Source organism: Helianthus annuus, chromosome 9 (assembly GCF_002127325.2).
Source record: "Helianthus annuus cultivar XRQ/B chromosome 9, HanXRQr2.0-SUNRISE, whole genome shotgun sequence".
Classification (NCBI taxonomy): domain Eukaryota; kingdom Viridiplantae; phylum Streptophyta; class Magnoliopsida; order Asterales; family Asteraceae; genus Helianthus; species Helianthus annuus.
Window position 1 is genome coordinate 37,548,844 of NC_035441.2, and position 15,294 is coordinate 37,564,137.

General features: G+C 38.6%; 2 protein-coding genes across 3 annotated transcripts in view; one reads left to right on the forward strand and one right to left on the reverse strand.

The window, feature by feature from the left end:
• The window catches only part of LOC110877443, a 31,630-nt gene extending 16,549 nt beyond the window's left edge, over positions 1-15,081 (reverse strand). For both annotated transcript variants that reach the window (XR_004866930.1, XM_035977462.1), the window contains exon 1: positions 14,587-15,081. The gene's annotated coding sequence lies outside the window, so the exon portion shown is untranslated. The remainder of the gene's footprint in view (positions 1-14,586) is intronic.
• On the forward strand, positions 436-1,278 carry LOC110875535. The gene has a single exon (XM_022123732.1). The coding sequence runs from the start codon at positions 436-438 to the stop codon at positions 1,276-1,278; it is 843 nt and encodes a 280-aa protein (XP_021979424.1).
• Positions 15,082-15,294: the final 213 nt, after the last annotated feature.

Consider the following 15,294-nt stretch of genomic DNA (forward strand, 5'->3'; position numbering starts at 1 on the left):
TTCATGTTTGAGAGCTTGAAAACATAATAAAGTTGCAGCAGTGAGTGTATTCCGTGTTTTGCAAAGGGCCTGAACCAACATTTGGTATTAGAGCACCCAGGTTAGAGCTTGCGATTTCATGTGAATCGCAAAGGAAGAAAGAAGACCGAGAGAGAGACCGACGTTGGCAAGAAGAACAAAGCCATAATTGACCGGTGACTTGAAAATCAGAACGAAGAACTTGCCAGGAAGACCGTAGGTGTGAGCGGGGACCGAAAGCTTACATCAGAGAAGACCGAAGACCGTGACCGCTGCCGGAAAGTGAACTCCGGTGGAAGACCGAGAAGACCGATTTGGCCGCAAGAGACCGGCGGCAACTAGACCGAGACCGCAGAGAAGACCGTGACCGGCGGTTCGACCGAAAAGGAAAGCTCAAGACCGAAAAGGAAGTGAAGCATGGCAATGGTACCTGTTAAAGAGGCTGGTTCGATGTCGTTTCAAGTTCCGGTTTTGACCCCAACAAACTATCCGGTGTGGGCAGTCAAGGTTAAGGCCATTATGGATGCAAATGGTGTATGGGAGACTGTTGAACCGAGGGCGTTAGGTGCTGAACCGGATGAAAAGAAAGCAAAACAAGCTTTGGCCTTTTTGTTTCAAGCTATTCCCGAAGAGATGGTGTTGCAAATGGCTAGCTACACCTATCCCAAGCAAGTGTGGGACGGACTGAAGACCCGGTACTTGGGTGTAGATCGGGTAAGAGCGGCTCGACTTGCAACATTAAGAAGGGAGCTTGAAACTATGCGCATGAAAGAGGGTGAAGCGGTTGACGATTTCGTGGTGAAATTGAACGACATAGCATCGAAGGTAAGGTCTCTAGGTTATGAACTCGAAGAAGTTGATTTAGTGAAAAGATTACTTGATTCGATGCCGAAGCCATTCTTTCAACTTGTGGCTTCAATCGAACAATGTTTTGATTTGGACACAATGCTATTCGATGAAGCCGTTGGGAGATTAAAGGCGTATGAAGAGCGTATGAGAAGCCATGAGGAAAAGGAGGGAGAGCAAGGCCAACTCTTGATGGCTAGTGAGCAAAAGAATGGTGATGGTGATGGTGATAGGCGATACGGTCGAGGAAGAGGTCGTGGAAGAAGCAGTGATAGAGGCGGAAGAGGCCGTGGAAGAGGCTCGGGTCGAGGTGACAAAAGTGGAATTTGGTGTTATGATTGTGGAGTTTTTGGACATTTTTGCTACGAGTGCACAAAATGGAAAGACAAAGACAACGAAGCGAACTTGATCTAAGACGAAGAGCCGACACTCCTTTGATGAAGAAACGAGTCAAGATTAAGGGGGAGAATGTTAGGTTTAATCTTGACATTTAGTATTTTATTTGGTTATTATTATTTGGCTTTATTATTTACTAGTTTAATTAGTTTAGTCATTAAATAAATGGTAGAAAAGTAGTAGGTGTTGACCGAATTCAGTGGGGCAGAAAGTTGGAGTGTAGCTTCAATTTAGGAGGTAGTGGGGTTAGTTTGAGAATAAGTCACATGTACGTTGGGCATGTAGGCTATATATAGCCAGTCCTATTATTGAATAAAATAATAAAGTTGCAGCAGTGAGTGTATTCCGTGTTTTGCAAAGGGCCTGAACCAACAGGGTCGCTTGGGGGTAGTGGGTTGGAAAAGTTAGAGAGTCTGTTTTCTTAGTTATGGTCATGGATCAGAAAACACAACAAACTTTAGCCGAAAATGACATGCTTTTAAAAAACCATCTATCAGCATTTCTAGATCTTCAAAGAACAATAGGGGATATAGCTAAAAAGTTAGATGAGAGAGTCTCAGGTCACTTTTCTGGTAGCAACTAAACGAACCTGAATGCCCATGTTAAAGCATAGCGACTAGGTCCGGTCAAGAGTTAGGAGAGGTAAAGAAATCACCGGTTCAAGAAAAGGAAGCGGAACTGGTGGATGAAGAGTTAGAGTTAGAAACTACCCCTCTAGAAAAAGTTGTTAGGAAACCGGTTGAGTTTGTTAGACCGAGTCCGGAGATAGATCGTGCTCATGTCTCGAACCCAACACGCCTCAAGCATCATAAATACGCTAAGGAGTACGGGAACATTCTCGATATGTTAAGACAACTCAAGATTAATCTTCCGTTTATTGACGCCCTTCAGCCTATGCCTAAGTATGCTAAGTTTTTGAAAGACATCTTGAAAGGCAAGAGTAAATTGGGAGAATTTTCAAACATTCCTTTGACGACCGATTGTTCCGCTATAGTAATGAATAAGCTACCAGAGAAGCGTACAGATCCAGGCATCTTCGCGATCCTGTGTCTGTTTGGTAGTGAAGTAAAAAACCATGCATTAGTAGACATTAGTGCTAGTATAAATTTAATGCCCTGTTCACTTTACGAAAAACTAGGCCTAGGTGAACTTGCCCCCGACCCGCATGACGCTATCTTTATCCGATAAATCTGTTAAGTATATCCGGGGTATAGTGGAAAATTTGCTTATCAAGGTTGATAAATTTGTGTTTCCCGTGGAAATTGTAGTGCTAGACATGCAAGCCGATGAGAATTTCTCTCTAATTTTAGGTAGACCAATCCTATGCACCGCCAAAGCCTTAATTGATGTCTTCGTGACACCATTACACTTAGGGTAGGAGAGGAAACCGTTAGATTTGAGGTGTCTAAGTCTAGGACGGTCGTGAGTGATAGGAAGGAGTTGGCGTTATCTGTTGGTAGTTTTGAGTGTAAGACTGAAGGGTGAGAGTTGAGTTTAGAGGAAGAGTTTGGAGAAGGGTTAGTAGGATAACCCGAGTATGAAGAAACTGGAGTGTTTGATCCTGAGGGTGATCTTGCTATTTTAGAAGCCTTACTAGAGGGTACACCGTCTATGGTGATTGAGCTTGAATGCAAGAATGAGAGGAATATTGATGAAGAGAAGGTTATAAGTTTAGATTGTCCGAGTCTAGACATTGAGAAAACTCCCAAGTGTGGGGATAATTTAGCGGATGAGTTAGAAAGAGAAATGCGATTGTTTGAGAGTAGATGGAATGGTAGGAAAAAGCCTAAGTGTGGGGAGAGTTTAGTTGTTGGTGATTTATGTTTTGGTTGCCCGACACTCGGTTTTAGTTTTGTTGAGAATGGTGATGTGTTTAAAATGCAACATATTACATCAAATGAGGCATAAAACTAACCCTTTTAGTACTAATGTTGGAAAAAAAAAGTGTGCTTTTGTCTTCCTTTTGTATTTTCAGGACCAAATGAGCTTAAATGAACAAAAGGAACAAATATGCAGCAATATCTAACATAAATACAAAGAAAAGGAATAAACGTGGCATGCCCGACCCCTCGACAGCATCTTCCCAAGCAAAAACAAGAGATCAGAAGGCTGACCACGGCCTTGTGCCCCAGCGGACACGGGGGCGTGGCCAGGTGACTGCTGAAAATGACAAAGTGATAGAAGCTTCTATTCCCAGCACGGGGGCGTGCCCAGCTCAACACGGGTTGTGGTCAACGCAAAGATTCGCAGAATCTTGCAAATCTTGATAGTACAGATAAGCTTTCTACACACGAGGCCGTGCCCAGCGAACACGGGGGCGTCTGGAGCCTAATCCAGACAATTGCAATTAATGAAGAAAAAGAAAGATGATGGCCACAGGGCCATGTCCAATGGACACGGGGCCGTGTCCGGGCTTTTGTGCAGGCTATAAATAGCGGTGCTTGGCTCACTTCAAAGGCATCCCTTGGCAAACCACCTCTCTCCCACTTCACCACCACTCCACCACCACTACAACACCCACATCCACCACCATCATCCATCATCCACCTTAGAGTGTGTGTAGTAGTCTCGGGAACCAAGATTGATAGTAAGAGTTCTTAACAATCAAAGGCCATGTTTGCCTAAGTCTCTTACATCACTTAGTGAAGACAAGCATTTAGTGTAATACTTTTGATTCTAATCTTTTCGCACTTTTTATTTGGTTTTCTATTAGTGACTTTAATAACTAGTTTTATATGTTGAAGGTGAAATGATGTGTGTAAAATGCAACATATAAATCACATCAATTAAGGCATAAAACTAACCCTTTTTAAGTACTAATGTTGGAAAAAGAGTGTTTTTGTCTTCCTTTTGTATTTTCAGGATGAAATGAGCTCAAATTCACAAAAGAAGCAAAAAGACAACTAATTCTAGCATAAATACAAGAAAAGGAATAAAAGTAGACTGCCCGGACCCTCAACAGCATCCTCCAGAGCAAAGAAGAGAAAGCAGAAGTCTGAACACGCCCCGTGCTCAGCCAGCACGGGGCCGTGCCCAAGAAGCAGCATAAAAGACAAACTTATAGAAGCTTCCATTGCCCACCACGGGGCCGTGTCCAGCGGGCACGGGGGCGTGGTGAAAGTACAGCAGGCGTATTAATTGTAATTGCGAATTACAATTAATGAGGAGAGAGAGAGTGTCAGACGGGCACGGGGGCGTGTCCAGTGGACACGGGGCCGTGCCCAGCCTTCTGTTCAGCCTATAAATAGGAGTGCTTGGTTTCATTTCAACTCATCCCTTGGCACACCACCTCTCTCACACTTCATCCACCACCCACCACCACCATAACACCATCATCCACCACCATCATCCATTGTCCATCGTAGAGTGTGTGAGTCGTCTCGGGATCCAAGATTGATCGTAAGAGTTCTTGACAATCAAGGCCATGTTTGCCTAAGTCTCTTACATCACTTGGTGAAGACAAGTGTTTAGTATAATACTTTTTATTTTCAATCTTTTGCACTTTTTATTTGGTTTTGTATTAATGACTTTAATAACTAGTTGCTTATGTTGAAGGTGATCTTTCCTTATCGTTTGTCCGTGGTGTCTTTGCATTATTTTACTGTCTATATAAAATAAAAGATTTTCACCATTCATATCTCCACAGTCTATATGGAGGTATGTTGGCTACCTGATCGGGGGTTAAGGGAACGGTTTGGTAAGGGTCTTGCCCTTGTTCAGCGTTTAGAGGTCCTGCTTGGGACCTAGGTCAAATTTAGTAGGATCTCCTTCAATGCCCATAGGTATTGGATGGCGGGGATCCAAACTCTTTGACCCCCTCATAAGTTAACTACTATTAATACTATAACCCGGCTATTTAGGACTGTATCCCTGCTGACTCAGACTACTTAGCCGAGGGTAACGTCACCGCCGAAAGCGGGGCCTACCACAATTTGCATTAATAACTTAATTCATTATCTTTCAATAATCCGACCCTTTAGGATTGTATCCTTGCTGACTCAAACTACTGGGTTGAGGGTAACGTCGCCTTCAAAAGAGGGGCCTACTACAATAACTAAGATAATCTCTTAAACAAGTGCAAAAGTGCGAAAATAATCAAAGGTTATACTAATACACGTGTCGGATCCAAGTGATTCATCTTGTCTATCTGTTTTTATTTTATTTTATTTTTCAGCATTTAGTTAGTTTTTATTTTCTTAGTTTAAAAAAAAACATTTTTCTCACTTTTTGATTTGATTAGACGTTGAGGATAAACCGGTATTAAAAGCTCTTGTGTCCTTGGACGACCTCGGTATCTTACCAACACTATACTACGTCCACGATGGGTGCACTTGCCCATATGTGTGTTTAGTGTTAGTGAATATCGTGTTTTATAAATTTAAAACTTGGCTAAAAGTGTAAAAAGGGCTTAATTATACATCTAAATTATATATACACTACACACGCATCATGAAACTTCCTTATCATTTGTCCGTGGTGTCTTGGCGTTATTTTACTATCTATATAAAATAAAAGATTTTCACCATTCATATCTCTACGGTGTATATAGAGATATGTTGGCTACCTGGTCGGGGTTAAGGGAATGGTTTGGTAAGGTTCTTGCCTTGTTCAGTGTATAGATCCTGCAAGGACCTGGGTCAAACTTACGAGGACCACCTTCAATACCCACTGGTATTGGATGGCAGGGGTGCGAATGGCTTGATCCCCTCATACGTAAACTACTATTAATACATTAACTCGGCTACTTGGGATTGTATCCTTGCTGACTCAAACCACTTAGCCGAGGGTAACGTCACATTCAAAAGAGGGGCCTACCACATTACGCATTATTAACTTAATTAATTATCTTTCAATATTCCGACCCTTTGGGATTGTATCCTTGCTGACTCAAACCACTAGGTTGAGGGTAACGTCACCTTCAAAAGAGAGTCCTACTACTATAACTAAGATAATCTCTTAAAAAGTGCAAAAGTGCGGAAATCATCAAAGGATACATTAAAGGCGAGTCGGATCCAAGTGATTCATCTTGTCTATATATTTTTTATTTTATTTTTATTTTCAGCATTTTTAGTTTTTATTTTCATGTTTAAAACCTTTTCTAAAACTTTTGATTTGATTAGACGTTGAGGATAAACTGGTACTAAAAGCTCTTGTGTCCTTGGACGACCTCAGTATCTTACCAACGCTATACTACGCTCACGATGGGTGAACTTGCCCATATGTGTGTTTAGTGTTAGTAGAATATCGTGTTTTATAAATTTAAAACTTGACTAATGTGTTAAAAAGGGCTTAAGATATCAATAAAAACATATAACGCTACACGCGCATCAATGGCAGTCAGAAGGATGGTGAGAGTTTGAAAGAAACGCCAAGTAGTTTGAGTGCAAGTGCTAGAGCCCTTAAAGTTGCGTACGGAGGTAAGCTGGATCTACATGATCCTCCGTAAGTGTTCAGACGTATAGAAATTAGGGGTGGAATCTCATTTGTAAAGTTTTGTAGAGTTTGGGTCGTAGGTCGTAGGTTGTGTCTTTTTCATAGTTTTGATTGGTTTTCGGTTTGTGTTTTGAGTTGTTTTGCAGGTAGTCGTATCCTTGATGATGTTTAAAATGTTGCGAAGAAACGGAGTTTCGAAGTGTCTACTAGTGCAAAATTTGGCTTGGAATGAGTTTGGAACGAAGTTGGAGAGTTTGGAGAAGTTTCTAAGGCATTGAAGCAAGAAAATAACAAAAGTTTCTACGAGGGGCATATTGCAGTCAGCCCGCATGGTGCAGTTAACTAAAGTCAACCAATGAAGATTTAATAACGTTGCGTCGTGCGGTTAAGTTAGAGGGATGGTGACCTTGATCGAGAATCCCTCTAGGTTAAGTTAGAAAAAATATGGAAAATGTTGAAGCTTTTGCTGTCATTACTGGGGATGGTGACTATAGTTCGAACAACTTCTGAGTTAGGTATAAAATGTTTAGTGCTTAGTAAAAGAAAAGGAGAAAAAAATATATGATTCTAAATTCTTTTTGTTTTCTCATAAGAAGGTAGGAAATAGTTAATTATCTTTTCCTTTAGTTTCAAAAGCTTGAGGTGTGAGTAGGTGGATCCGTGGATTCTGAAGTGCGAGAACCTTTAAATAAAATAACATGAATTTAATAATTACATGAAAGGGGCTTGATGAGTCGGTGTTTGGGTTTAAGTGGATAAGTATACTGGTAATCGTGGTTAAACATGTTGAGTCTTTAAATTAATAAATCTGAAGTTTTTAAAACCAGTGATCCTAGATCTGATTCCATTTGCAGAGTTTTTTAGGGACGAAAAAAGAGTAAGCGTGGGGATATTTGATGCAATGTAAATTACATCTGTTTCCATGTATAGTTTGTATAATAATTAGAGTCATTTTATGTCGTTTTACTATCGGTTTTGTATATTATTGTGTCTTGTGTGCTTTGCAAGGTTCCGGAAATAAAAATGAGATGAAACGTTAAAGAAACGAGCACACAAGAGAAGGTTTGAGCTTAGTGAAGGATTCTCATGGAATGAAAATGAATACTTAAGAAAATGAGAAGATAGAGAATATAAACTACGAATCTGTAGGCGAAAAGGGTGAAGAAAACGGAGTTGAAACGAAGGAGTTATGGACAAAACGATTTTCTCAGTTCGCAAGTTGCTCACGTCGCGTGACCGAAAGGCTTCAAGAGCCCGAGCGATGCGGCGTGGTCTCTGATCAGCGCGTATTTAAGCCCATATTTAACCTTAATCATAACCAGACAACCAAAGACGAATTAGGAAGCTGGAAATGAAGATTTTCATGATCAAGAGAGCTCGATAGTTAAAAATTGAAGCGTGGGATTGAATCTTGCAGGAGTTAATAATCTTATTACTCGGTTTTTTTCGTTTATATTCCTTTTTAACATGTTTTCTAAACTCCTAAAGATGATAGTTCTTGATTTCATGACAATGTTAGGCTAGTTTAATTATCACTATCTAGGTCTTATGATGAATATGGTTGTTTGATCTTGTTTCTATTTGGTTTTGGACATGAATTGTGGTTTTGATTAGTAAAGTATTTAACTTTTGTTTCAATGTTCTAGTGTATATGCATGCTTAATCTTGTTTGAATCTTTTTCATACGTTTCACTTATGTTCTTGTGGATGTCTTTCATGTATGAATGGTTGTTAGGTCAAAGACTGTGTGTTAGCGGCTAGTTTACCGTTAGTATACGATTTCCTATAGAACTTTGATTAGGGTTTGAATAGGATCGAGTGTTCTAATAATCTCAACAGCTGTGAGGAGAGAGGTTGTCCGTTTGTCTTTAGTGTTAGACTGCTAGGGTTAGATACTTCGTGAGAAGATCCCTCTATTTTTCCTTCCATGATTTGCTAATCGTGTTAGAATATAAACCATTGTTTCCCTAGATTTTCATGTCGTGTGGTAGATTGTTCAAGGGTGCTTTATTATTACATTAGGATATCCTATGAAGGAGTCATATAAACTAGTATTAGAATAGCTTAATAGGTTGCCATAGGTGTCTTCTCGAGAAGAGTTGAGGGTCCTGTTCGGTTATCCTTTAAGTTTAGCATCTTAAGACCTCGATTTCCACATATTCCAAAATCATTAGAACGCATCATTCAAGTGTAGGATTTAGACCTAGGTAGTGAGTTTTCCATTCTCTGATCACATCTCCCGTATAGTTCGAGTGTCAGTAAGTTTTAGTTAATTTAGTAGTTCATTAGAAAAACCCCCATTCAACAAAACAAACAGGTTGAGTTAGTCAAGTATTTAGTTAATCAGGTCTAGTAAACGTAATTATAGAGTCTTGTTGGTTCGATACTTGGATTTGCTTAAGCTATACTTCAATGAAAAATACAGTTGTCGGTTGTGTGGTTTAGGTTTAGAGAGTTTTAGTTTTATAAATTTAAAACATAGTGTGTCTAGTTTAGGTCTAAATTAGTTAGTTTAAATTGACCACTTTAAGCACATCAAGTTTTTGGCGCGGTTGTCGGGGACTCTTGGCGATTGCATTTATTAGCTTTGATAAACTTTCCTACTATACCTATGCTAATGTCTTTTTGTTTTTTTCTGAGTCTAATTAGTTGTGTGTCTTCTCACGCATTTTGTGTCTATGTTTGTAGTGAATGCCCCATACGCATTCGCAAGGACAGCTGCCACCGCTCGTGATTCCTAAGCTTTCGAATCTATAGTTCGAGATTAGTACTTCTTCACCGTCATATTCAGCCCCTTCAGACTCTACTCCACCATCTACACCACCCGCATCACCTAATATACACCACCCACGTCCTTAAATGGCTGCACGTAGAACCATCCATCAGCAAGCCACCCAAGGTTTCATCGGGGTGAACTCACCCATCACTGTTCCACCGATCACCAATGAAAATTCATGACAAATTCCCTCGTATATATTGACTGCCATCTGGAGCTATTGCTAGCTCCGTGGTTGTGATGACGAGGACACACCAGCCCACATAGCCCGCCTGACCCAAATTTGTAGCACCTTTAAGCTCCAAGGTGCCACAGAAGATGCAATATACCTTCAGTTGTTCCCATTCACTTTACCTGGAAGTGCCGCTACTTTGCTCGATTCCCAGCCTGCTAGTACGTTTACTAAATTGGCAGCTCTACGTGAGGAATTCTTGAACAAATATTTCCCTCCTGCGAAAGCTTCTACACTTAGGGATAGGTCCATTCGTTCCGGGTGAAGCCTGATGAGTTGTATTACCTTGCGTTGGAAAGATTCCAAAACCTACTTGCCCAATGCTCCCAACATGGTTTATCCGATTGGGCACTTGTAGAGAAATTCTACAACGGTCTCAACTATAAGACCCGAGCTCGTTCGATACTTCAGCGGGAGGCCAGCTTATGGGAAAGAAAACTTTGACTGAATGCAAGACATGTTTGAGAGTTTTGCACATTTTGAGTACGAACAAAGGTTAGAAAACAGGACTTCCACTCATGTCACTAGTACCACCTCGTCTACACAAGGCATACACCAAGTCACATTGGATATTAGTGCGGTTGTTGCTTTAGAAAACCTAACCTAAGAGATGAGAGAGATCAAGTCTAAGGTAGATAAGTGTGAATTCTGGCATGGAGGGCATCGTAATTTAGAGTGTCCACTGATGAAGCAAGCGTAGGTTGAGTATTTAGGAGGTTAGAATCAGTTTGGAAGTTATTATAGCTCCGGTTGGAGAAATCAAAATTCTAACTTCCCGGTCATCCCCCTGGTTTTCAACAAAATCAAAATTATAACCATGGACAGGGTCGCTTTAGTGGTAAGACTGCAGCTAGTGAATTGTCTGTTGGGTGTAGTGGGTTGGAAAAGATAGAGAGTTAGTGGTTAAGCATCAGAAAACACAACAAACTTTAGCCGAACATAAGATACTTTTGAAAAACTATCAGTCGACATTTCTAGATCTACAAAGAATTGTAGGGGACATAGCTAAAAAGTTCGATGAAAGAGTCCGGGGTCACTTTTCTAGGTAGCACCCAAACGAACCTGAATGCCCATGATAAAGCCATAACTACTTGGTCGGGTTGAGAGTTAGGAGAGGTAGAGAAATCAATGGTTCAAATAGAGGAAGAGGAATAAGTGGATGAAGAGTTAGAGTTGGAAACCACCCCTCAAGAAAAAGTAGTTAGGAAACCGGTTGAGTTTGTTAGACAGAGTCCCGAGATAGATCGTGCTTGTGTCTTGTATCCAGCACGCCTCAAGCATCTAAAATACGCTAAGGAGTAAGGGTGCTTTCTCGATATGTTTAGACAACTCAAGATTAATCTGCCGTTTATAGAAACCCTTCAGCCTATGCCTAAGTATGCTATGTTTTTGAAAGACGTCTTGAAAGGGAAGGGTAAATTGGATGAATTTTTGAACGTTCCTTTGACGGCCGATTATTCCGTTGTGGTAATGAATAAGCTACCGTAGAAGCTTACGATCCAGGCATCTTCACGATCTCGTGTTTGTTTGGTAGTGAAGTTAAAAACCACCCATTAGCAGACCGTGGTGCTAGTATTAATTTAATTCCCTTTTCACTTTACAAAAAACTAGGCCTAGGTGAACTTGCCCCGACCCTCATGACGCTATCTTTAGCCGATAAATCTGTTAAGTATCTGTGGGGTATAGTGGAAAATTTTATTGTCAAGGTTGGTAAATTTGTGTTTCCCGTGGACTTTGTAGTGCTAGACTTGGAAGCTGATGAGAATGTCCCTCTAATCTTAAGTAGACGACTCTTGTGCACCACCAAAGCCTTAATTGATGTCTTCGCGGGCACCATTACACTTACAGTAGGATAGGAAACCATTACATTTGAGGTGTCTAAGTATAGGACGGTCGTGAGTGAAAGGAAAGAGTAGATGTTTTCTGTTGGTAGTTTTGAGGGTGAGACTGAAGGGCAAGAGTTGAGTTTGGATGAAGAGTTTCGAGAAGAGATGGTAGGATTACCCGAGTATGAAGAAACTGGAGTGTTTGATCCGGAATGTGATCTTGCTATTTTAGAAGCCTTATTAGAGGGTACACAATTTGGTATATTAACGGAATACTGGGTCGTTTTGAAAAAGATTAACTAGTATTTTACCCCGTGCGTGATGTCATTCATAATCTTATATAAAAACGAAACATGGGCGTTGTTGATATCATTCGTAACTTTAGAGAAATAAATTAATGTGTTAAGATAAAAAAAATATAAAAATGAAAAAGAAACAATGTTCGGAATTAAAAGAAAACAAAAGTAAAAAAAGAAGAATAAATGACGGGAATTAAAAGAAAACAAAAGTAATATCAGAAGAATAAATGATTTTGAAAAGAAAAGCACAGAGGGCCTCTTGTAAATTAAAAGACTTTAATTTAATAGCCTAACTACAAAACAGCGGAAAATAACTATAAAGGACAAAGGGGCCTTTTGTAAATTAAAAAACTTTATTGGTCAAACTACAAAACAATGAATGATAACTATTCTTTTGTGTTGGTTTTAACATATAACTAATATATTTAGGATTGACACGTTGCTACAGGACCGTTAAATCAAACAAAAAAGTAGACGTAAAAATGTCAGACATACGCGTTAAAACGTGTTAACATATGTGTATGTATGTGTATAGAGAGAGAGAGCGCGCGCGCATTATTATTTAGACCGTAACTTAAAAAACAAAAAAGAATAACTAACTAGTCTTAAAACCCGTGCGTAGTGACGGACCCGTTCACCTGAAAATATTGACGTAAAAAAGTTGAACTACACGCTCGCGTTGCAATGTGTTAACTCGCAAAAATTTATACCAAACGTAAAACATTGTCATAAAAGAATAGCTAAGTCGAAAGGATTAAAAACCCAAGTAACCATCACCACTACCACCAAATAATGTGCGTAATTATGCATATAACATGCGTAATTAGTTTTACTCATGCATGAATTGTGTTTTTGTCCATGTGTGATTTTATGTTTCAACCAATGAATTGTGTTTTTGTCCATGTGTGATTTTATGTTTCAACCAATGCGTGATTTTATTGACCACATGCATAATTAGGGGTTACTCATGTGCGATTTTTGTGTTTTGTTCATGCGTGATTTTGTGTTTAACCTATGCGTAATTAGGGTTTGAATTTTATAACATAGGTAATTTTGTCGCATATGTTTCGCATGTTAAGGGCTGGTTTACGTTAACCTTTCTCAAAATAATAATAAATTATACTGTAAATTATACGATAACTTTTTTTTTAACGGCAAATTTGGATCACTGACGGACCACTGGAGTATCATCGTGCCACCAGTGGAACCACCCGATCATATCCATCTCCACTAGGCATAATGCCTATACACCAATTCAGGAGGAAACCTAATAAATATGGGAAAACCCCCTTGTGGGAATCGAACCCAGGATCTATTGTTCACAAAGTTTTATCCCACCACCAAAATGCCACTAGGCTATAAAGCCATGGGCATAAATTATACGGTAACTATATGAGGATTTCGAAGCACCTATCTCCACAATTAATGTTTTCCTAATAACAAATACTCATTTTAATTTACTTTATTAAGATTCTAAATTTCTTTTATTGACAATTGATTAAATATTCTAAATCTTTAATTTATTATAATTTTTTTTTTTTGAAAACGGTGACTTTCATTAAAACGAGCTAGCTAAAAAAATATTCAAAAGAACTTAAAACATAAACTTACACCAATATTTAAAAAAAAATTGACAACGAAGAGAACGATTTTTAATCAAAGATATTAATTAAACATAGTCTTTTGTCGTAACTTTGTTTTAGGTGTTCACATGTCAATTACTTTTTAACTATTTAGATATGAAAGAAAACAAAAACAGGTCAGTAGTCATATTAAGTTACTTTCACATGTCGTAACTTATTAAATTGAGCAAATATAAATTTATGTTACTATTCCTTGCGCATAAGAGCAGTCATATCCCATATATCTATCATTTTTATCCTATAATTTTATTAAAAAATACTCATATTTTAACTCATTCTTAATTAAATAATATTTTTATACATTTATCATTACTTTTTTTTTCTCTCCTCTATTTATAACCACTTTTAAAAAATATTAAAATTATTATAGACGAACAATAAAATTTTCTCTCTTCTTTATTTATAATTACCTTTTATTATATAAAGAAATCCAGTCACAAATATACGATGAAAGGAATATGAATCCTCTTATAAAATTGGGCTCTCACTATTCTCACATTTCTACATCTTATTCTCACACTTTTTCACTCAATCTCTCTCTCTATATATATATCTATGTATTTATAGAGACAGATAGAGAAGAAAGACGTGTTAGGGAGTGTTTTGCCTAGCTTTTATTTTTTTTGACTTATGCTTATATTTTAAAGTAGCTTATGTTTATTTTCTTTTACTTGATAAGCAATTTTTAAGTGTTTGGATTAACTTATATTCTACAAGTTGAGTTAATTGATTGTGTATTATGGGAAGGGGTATAATACCATTGTGTGTATCATATTCAAATCAGTTAATCCACCATTTGAGGACAAATGAGTAAAAAACCATCTTGTTCAAATAAGCTAAAAAACCATCAACCCATAAGCTTATTGAAATTAGCTTATATAAGCTAATAAGCATAAGCTTAAAAAGCTAAACCAAACACCCACTAGTGCTTATTTTGTAAAAATAAGCTAAAAAAGCTATAAGCTTAGATAAAAAAGCTAGGCAAAACACCCGCTTAATATTCTCAGCAGTAAACCAACAAACTTCGGCTTATAAAAAACTCAAGAGACAATTTGGAGTTGATGAAATAAGGAAATGAAGATGAAATGTAGTTTTGGGTGGACTAAAAAGAACGTACCTTCTTTCAAACACAAAGCAGGATCATATATGCGCTTTAGTTTTTCCCAAACAGCTTTAGCGGAACCGAGATTGTGGACATCCGCAATTACATCTTCACTTAGAGAACCCAAAATCCAACCTCTCGCAAGACTGTCGTATTGTCTCCCTCTATCCGTGCCATAATATCTCGGACCGACAAATTTGGCGTCCACGATGCCGCCCATATTGTTACTGTCCAACAGGCAAAGCATTTGTGACTTCCAAACATGATAGTTGTTGTTGCCTGAAAGTTTAACGGAAACAAAGTTGGATACATTAGTATTTGATGCATATAAATACTCAAAGTCTTGTATTCGTGCTGAAGCACTCATATCAGCATTTAATGTGCCCTCCATCTGGATAGTTGAAACTTAGCTGAATCAGTTTGAAGATCTCCTAGGCATACTAAAAAGGTATATGAGAAGGGGAGAAGGAAAAGATGTCGGGTAAGAGGAGTTTGTTTGTGCATCTAGTCCGGTCCTTATTTGTAGTATAGTCATTTTTGTTGGTAATCAGTTACACTCTAATGTGGATGATGAATATTTTATTCACATGATATTAAGGAGAGCAATACGTGGCATTAAATAGAAAAAATGATTGCATATTGCTTTATGGTATATTAGGGGCGGGATAAGACTTTGAGAGTAATAGGTCTTGGGTTTGATTCCTACAAGTGGATGTTTTCTCT